This window comes from Nicotiana tabacum, chromosome 9, assembly GCF_000715075.1.
Source record: "Nicotiana tabacum cultivar K326 chromosome 9, ASM71507v2, whole genome shotgun sequence".
Lineage (NCBI taxonomy): Eukaryota > Viridiplantae > Streptophyta > Magnoliopsida > Solanales > Solanaceae > Nicotiana > Nicotiana tabacum.
In genome coordinates this window covers 86,286,369-86,293,899 of record NC_134088.1, presented here as the reverse complement: position 1 = coordinate 86,293,899, position 7,531 = coordinate 86,286,369, and the positions used below count along the sequence as shown (strand labels likewise).

Here is a 7,531-nt window from a genome sequence, read left to right as displayed (position 1 = left end):
TATCTCTTAGCTTGTTTTTTCTTGTTCCATATTGTTACTTTGAGTTATATTTTATAACAGGTACCAATATTTCATCAACTTGCTTTTTCTTTGTGTTTGTGTGTTGTTTTTTCCTCGTATTCTAATTTGAAATTTAAAATATATCTTTTTTTAGTAAAATAATAAGTAGGCTTATTGGCAGCACAATAATTCATAGGAAACACATTTTGGTAATTTTCGAGCGTGTTAAATTTAAGAAAAAAAGTCCCTAATTTATTTAAACCTCGTTAACTTATGAATAAATAAAGAGTTTGCATTTTTATTCGTCGATAGTTCATTTGTTAATAGTATTAAATAAGATGAGATATCTTCTTTTAACATAAGAAAAAACATGCATTACATTAGAGGATGGACCTCAATATATAGAAACAAATATTTGTAAAGGAGTATCAACTCTACTCTTTCATTTTATAGACTTTTCTCATTAAGTTCTTGAATTAAAGATAATTGATTGAGCAATTGCACCTTGAAATATTTACTTAGCATTCAAAATAATCACGAAAATTCAAATGGTGAAATTAATGCAGCTTGAATAGTAATATCGTTGAGACATGGTGGGTTGCTCTGATGGTAAGCACCCTCCACTTCCAACCAAGAGGTTGTGAGTTCGAGTCACCCCAAGAGCAAGGTGGGGAGTTCTTGGAGGGAAGGATGCCGAGGGTCATTTGGAAACAGCCTCTCTACCCCAGGGTAGGGGTAAGGTTTGCGTACACACTACCCTCCCCAGACTCCACTAGTGGGATTATACTGGGTTGTTGTTGTTGTTGTTGTTGTTGTTGAATAGTAATATCGTTAGTTCTAATTTGAGTATGTGTTATTTCTTAATCAGATTACTCTTTTCTACATACATACATACATACATATATATAATTTTACTATTAGTATTTTAAATTAAGTCGGAGCAAGATTTTTTTCTAAATGAGAATAACTTAATTGATAATTAATAAAAGTAACTTAATGTTTTGGTTTAAAATGGAGTCGTAATATTAAGGATTAGCCTTTTGTAAAATAGTTTATGTTTTGCTTGGTTATAGTAGTTAATATTCCGCTTATTCTTATTTTTAATATCAAATAGAATATTAAGACGGAAAATGTTATTCGCTTTTAAACTATAAAGCAAGAGAAAAAATATTTACACAAATTAAATATTACATAATTAGTATAATATTTAATTAGTGTATTCAGTTAAGGGGGGATTTATTTTTCAAACCTAATGTAATTATTTCTTTTGAGTTGACAGTCTATCTGAAACCATCTTTTTACTTTTGCGAGGTAAGCGTAAGATTTATGTATACATTACCATCTTCAGACCACATACTGTAAAAATAAATTGGGTATATTATTATTGTTGATTTAAGGAGAAATTGGACGTGAGATGATAAATTTAAGTGGGGTTCACGTAGTCAATAATCTAAACATGTCCATAGGAACGTAACCTGTAAAATTATGGTGTGAAATAATAAATTTAAGTGGAGCCCATGAACATAGTAGCCTTCGACCTTGTTGAACGTGTAAATGGCAAATTAAAGGGAACCACTATTTCAGCATTTTGTCTAGACAGATAAATAAAGGCAGAGTATTTAAAGCACATTAGACGTGAATACCAAAAATGCCCCAGATAAGCAAGGAGGATGACAAAAGATAAACTGAAATGATTTGGGCTTGAGTCCGTAACCAAAATATGGTCTTTTTTGACTCAAACGATCGAAATGCGTGGAAAAAAAATTTAGTGACAAAAATACATATAGCTCCCTTTTAAAGGGCGCTATACCTTAACGTTCAAAACGGAGACGTTAAGGTATAAAATGACGCTATATGTATAAAGCATTTTATACACATGGCGCAGGAAACGCAGATAAATAGAATTTAATATACCAAAAGAGGAGCAGACTGCTCGTGGTGCAATGGTTAAAGGCTAAATAGAATTAACGAAAAAGGGTCAGAAATGCCCTTAACTTATTAAAAATATCTCAAAAATACCTTCCTTCCACCTATGGATTCAAATTTACCCTTAATGTTATTTTTAGGCTTAAAAATGCCCATCTCTTAACGGAAAGATGACATGGCATTGATGAACATTTTAATTAAACATGTAGCATTTATTTAGTCTGGAAAAAGTGATTTTTTTAAACTAAAAACTGAGAAAAACGAAAATATTTTTTTTTTTTTCAGTTTTTACAAAAAAACTGCTTTAAAAAAAGCTAAAAAATATTTTCTAACACAATATTTTTGTAAAAACTGAAAAAAAAAAACTGAAAACCAATTTTCTAAAGCAATGTTTTTGTAAAAGCTGAAAAAAAATATTTCCTCTTCTTCTTCCTTCCATGTTTGTCCATATGCTTTATGAGTTCATTTTTCTTATATATTTTAGTTCTTCTAATGAGTCGGTATATCAAAACTAAAATATTTTTGTTTTTTTTCTTCAGTTTTTAGTAAAAAAAAAATTCATTAGTCTCGAAAAACGTAACATTTATTTAGTTAAACATATAGCATTTATTTAGGAATAGATTGGCTTTCTGAGTTCTGAAAATATGACATTTTAATTAAACATGTAGCATTTATTTAGTCTGAAAAAAAGTATATTTTTTTTTTACTAAAAACTGAAAAATACGAAAATATTTCAGTTTTGATGTACTAACTCATTAGAAGACCTAAAATATATATAAAAAATTAACTCAGAAAGCATATGGACAAACAAGGAAGGAAGAAGAGGAGGAAATGTTTTTTTTCAGCTTTTACAAAAACATTGCTTTAGAAAATTACTTTTCAGTTTTTACAAAAATATTGTTTTAGAAAATATTTTTCAGCTTTTTAAAAGCTATTTCTACATGTTTAATTAAAACGGAAAAGGGTCAGAAATACCCTTAACGTATTAAAAATGGCTCAAAAATGCCTTCCTTCCACCTATGTGTTCAAATTTGCCCTTAATGTTAAAATGCCCATCAATGCCATATCATCTTTCCGTTAAGCGAGGGGCATTTTTAAGCCTAAAAATAACATTAAGGGCAATTTTAAACCCATAGGTGGAAGGAGGGCATTTTTGAGCCATTTCTAATACGTTAAGGGTATTTCTAACAATTTTCCGTAGAATTAATAGCGGTGATACACAAGAGTAATTGAAAAGCTAACGAAGCAGGGCTTATCCTTTTCTTCCATGTTTTAAACGGAAAATTCAGTGTTGAGCTCTGATCAGTTGATATTAAACTCAATATTAGCCGAGCTTTTGGAAAGCCAGGAGAACTTCAAAAAAACTTTAAAAATTTGAAGATTTGGAATGTTACGCCAAAAACCCAATAGACCGGGTTCCTATACGAATCTTTCTTATGTTCATATAGACCCAGTGGTATGTGCTTCATGTTTCTTCCAATTGAATTCCTGAAATTACTTGCGAGTCGTTGGCCTAGGATTCAAAAGGTGAAATATTGGGGCGTTAATCACTGGTACTTTCTCTCTCGCCCATTTCATATGATGCACTTTGATTGGAGCAAAATTTAATTAAAAAAATAACTTCTAAAACTTATGATTTAAAGCAAATCATATAACTCATGTAATTAAGGATAACACTAATTTAAAGTTAAATATTTATTAGGTTTGAAGGAGTATTATTTCTTTAGAGTCAGGCATCAACTATAAGCAACACTCGACAACAAAGTCCAAGTTGCATCTCATTTTCGCTATTATTTTAGCAAGTCCAACGCTTCTATATACTTGCAGCTTTTTTCCCAACAATATCTATCAACTGCAAGCATCAAATACCCAAGTACTGTAAATCACACAACTGCTATAACTAGCCAGTAAGAAACGACTGGGGGCTGTTATGTATGATCTCCAATTTGATTCAAGTAAACCCCAATTCATTGTCTAGTTTAAACAAGACAAAACTGCTCTTAAAACAAGGTCTCTGATTCAATCATAAATTTAGGCCAAAGCCTAACAAGTGCTAAACCAAACCCAAAATATCTTCATTAAAAACATTTCTAACACACGACAGTACATAAAAGTAGCAAAACATAAAACAAGTACTAAATAGGCAAGTATAAATATTAAATCCAAACACAAGAAAAGATAAGAGCTCATTCTTCATCTTCCTCATCTCCATCGCCACCAGATGCCTTCTTTGCAGCAGCCTTTTGGTTCTTTCTCTTCACTCTTCCAGGGCGCCCACCACCGAAAGGACTGATGAGAGAGAAGTCAATGTGCTTCTGGGAGTCCAGTCTTACCATAAAAGAAGGAACATTCACCACCTGCCTACCAACTCTGCAAGACAACAACATTAGATACATACTAATAAAGTGATAACTAGCCTAGAGTGAATGTGCACAGAAGTACTAAATAAAGAAAAAATAATTTTAATCTATTACCACTGTAGAAACAATGGCAATAAATGAGACAATATTTTTCCTTCATTTCCTTAAATATAAAATCGACAGTGCTAAAACAATCTTCACAAGATGCAGTCTGATCCCGTTCAGCAGGATCAGACTAGAAACTATTGTTATAGTTCAGGGATCTTACTCAGCCTTAAAAGATGCTCTGAAACTTTTTGGTACAGAAGCACATCTTGAAATAAATTGGTGCATTAGGCAGAGGACTCGAAAATGAAAGTAAAGAACTCAGGGAGGCCTTTCAAATGGAAGTAGAACCCAAATATGACTTATCTTTTTCCTCAAATAACACATCAATTATATATGAGCGCAAGGATTCATGATTATTTGATTATTCGAATATTTTTGCTAGCCCTAAATGTACGACAACCATCCCCCTTTATATCATAAGCTCATATTAGTAATTTCACAGTCTATAAAATATATTATGCTACCTCAAACATAAAATATATGTTAAACCTCTTTAGTAAAAAGAAAGTCACGTCATTGACTGAAACTTGTAACATTTCTTATAAAACAGTAAATTGTTTGCCTAATAACATTAAAAAGCCATATATTGCTTTATCATTGTAGCAAATTTTTCTTCGCTACAAGAATTCCTGCTATGTACTTTTACAATCAAAGAAAGTACCAAAAAAGAAAAAATAGACTTGAGGTTATTTATTTGAACTGTGTCACTAAAACTGTAATATGTTATTACCTGATATGCCTTTGTCTAATGAGCACTCTAGCATGGTGGATAGACTTAGCCATGCCAGTCTTGAAGACAAGGGTTTGGAGACGACGCTCAAGAAAGTTCTCCACAGTGAGAGACAAGACATAATCGAGCTTGTTTTGGCTCTCATCCAATAACCCATATCTGTTCATCCTCCTCAAGAGTGCTTCACCTTCAAAAATACGACGTGGGTCTTTCTCATCCAAGGTCAGAAGCATTCTTGCAGCATTCCTGATACGGCTCAAAGCATACTGAACTCTCCACAGCTCCCTCTTGCACCTCAATCCATATTCTCCAACAAGCTTCAACTCTGCATCCAATCGCTCCTTTTCATAGGGACGCCGAGGCTTCTTAAAGGTCTTCCCATCTGAGGTACACATCAAAGCACAAAAATTAAATATATGCTAAAACTATTAAGAGAAAATACAGATAGAGGCAATGGTATGTATCTTGAAGATCATTAAAAAGGAATCATTGCATGTTACTGGATTTTTTTAAGTGCTCTTGTCAGCTGACATTCCAATACAATTTCATAAAGCATTAACATCAAAATAAAAACTCAACTCTTCTAACATAAAGCAATCTGTACTACCAAGAATATAATAATACGAAAGCAGGCATTAATCCCAAACAGAGCTGGGTAATTATTAGGCAGTTCTCTAAAACTAGAGATTCTCTATATCTTTTACATCCCTCCACTGACATAAAATTCTCTAAAATATCCCAGTATTTATCAGCTGATCATAAGAAATGAAGTTCCAATACAATGGCATAAAGCATTAACATTTAAAAAAAAAAAATCAACTCTTCTAACATTATGTATCCATATTACCAAGTATATGATCATACAAAAACAGTCATCAATCCCAAAACGAGCTGATCTTCTATATCTTTCTGCTCAACTTGGGCATGTTTCATTCCAATATTAAAACTAGAGATTCTCGAAATCTTTTACATCCCTCCACTGACATACAAATCTCTGAAGAACACTGCGCCTAATACCAATAACAGCTCTCACTTACTAATTTGTATCGCCTATTAAATTTTTTAGCTTCCTAACTTATAACTGATCGAATTTATCAACACCGTCAAAATGAACCATACAAACTGCTTAAATTCCTATTAATAATTTAAAAAAAAACAGAGAAATCAACAGGACAAGCGGATAACACGGCAAGCGGATAAAGAGAAAGAACACAAATTTGAAGACTTACAGTTACGATAAAAGGCGACGTGGACCATGTTTTCCGATCACCGCCGCTGTCGTCGGCGATCTGCTGAAGGGAAGGGGAAGGGGAAGGGGAAAGGAGATGATCAGAAACTAGGGTTTTCAGCTAGCCTTTTATATTTCAACTCTAAACCCTAATGGGCTATAATGTCTCATAACTGATATGGGTTTAACGTCAGGCCCAATATTTATCTGTGTAGTCACCCAAATGGCAGATTAAACTTCATCTCAACTCATTTTATTTTATTTTTTTTCGTCTAATAACTCTTTTAATTGATTTTTTTTTTGGTTTCTAATTCAGTGTTAAGTACTCATATTAAGGCCCCAATTAATCTAAATTTACACTTCATAAGATCTATTTAAGGAGAAACACTTCTTAACATGATTTTTTTTAATATTCAAGGCTCGAACCCGAGACCTCTGATCGAGGATATATGGATTCTATCTTTTTTTACCACAGTCCTTGTTGGTTCTAATTTATAATTTAATCATGCTCCCCAAATTTTAGATGCCTATAACTTATCTTGGAAAATGCTTGCATGGTTTATTTTATGTAAATCATTTTTCAAAAAGAATAAAATTATGTGTTTGATTGCGGAGCAAGAATCATTTTTCAAAAGGATTGTCAGAGACTAGTAATAATGTTTGCAAACGAGTTAGTGATTAGATTGAAATAGAAAATTTTACCTCATGTAGCAAAGGTATACACCATATTTATTATAAATCAAAATTATTTAAAATATTATTTTCTATAGCTACCTTTTTATATTTTATAGCAAATAGGTATTTATGGTATATACTACGCTATTTATGTTTTTTCTCTCTCTTTCTTTCAATTAACACAAAATTCTCTCCCATATTTTTTCTTCTTTCTCTCTCTCTCTCTCACTTCTTTTTTTCTCTTTCTTTCAATTAACACACAATTCTCTTTCAAAATCCCAACAAAAATTTTCTTCTTTCTCTCTCTCTTCCTCCTCTCTCTTCGAGCAAAATACCTGCTTAGTTTATATGCCGGATATTTCAATGGATATGTGTAATGACCCCGCCGGTCCTTTTGAGTATTACAGTCACGTTCCCCCATTTACTGCTCAATTTATACTTTATAGTTGTTGTATGATTTGCTAGGGTAATTGGTTTGGGTCCGATGAGGTTTTGAAAAGAATT

At 32.3% G+C, this 7,531-nt stretch overlaps 1 protein-coding gene across 1 annotated transcript; it reads right to left on the bottom strand.

Moving 5' to 3' along the window:
* Positions 1 to 3,863: 3,863 nt before the first annotated feature.
* Positions 3,864 to 6,455, bottom strand: LOC107832770 (40S ribosomal protein S9-2-like). Its single transcript, NM_001425975.1, has 3 exons — positions 6,354 to 6,455; positions 5,125 to 5,506; positions 3,864 to 4,296 (listed from the first exon to the last, which is right to left on the bottom strand). The coding sequence occupies exons 1-3, from the start codon at positions 6,379 to 6,381 to the stop codon at positions 4,113 to 4,115; spliced, it is 594 nt and encodes a 197-aa protein (NP_001412904.1). The 5' UTR covers positions 6,382 to 6,455; the 3' UTR covers positions 3,864 to 4,112.
* Positions 6,456 to 7,531: the final 1,076 nt, after the last annotated feature.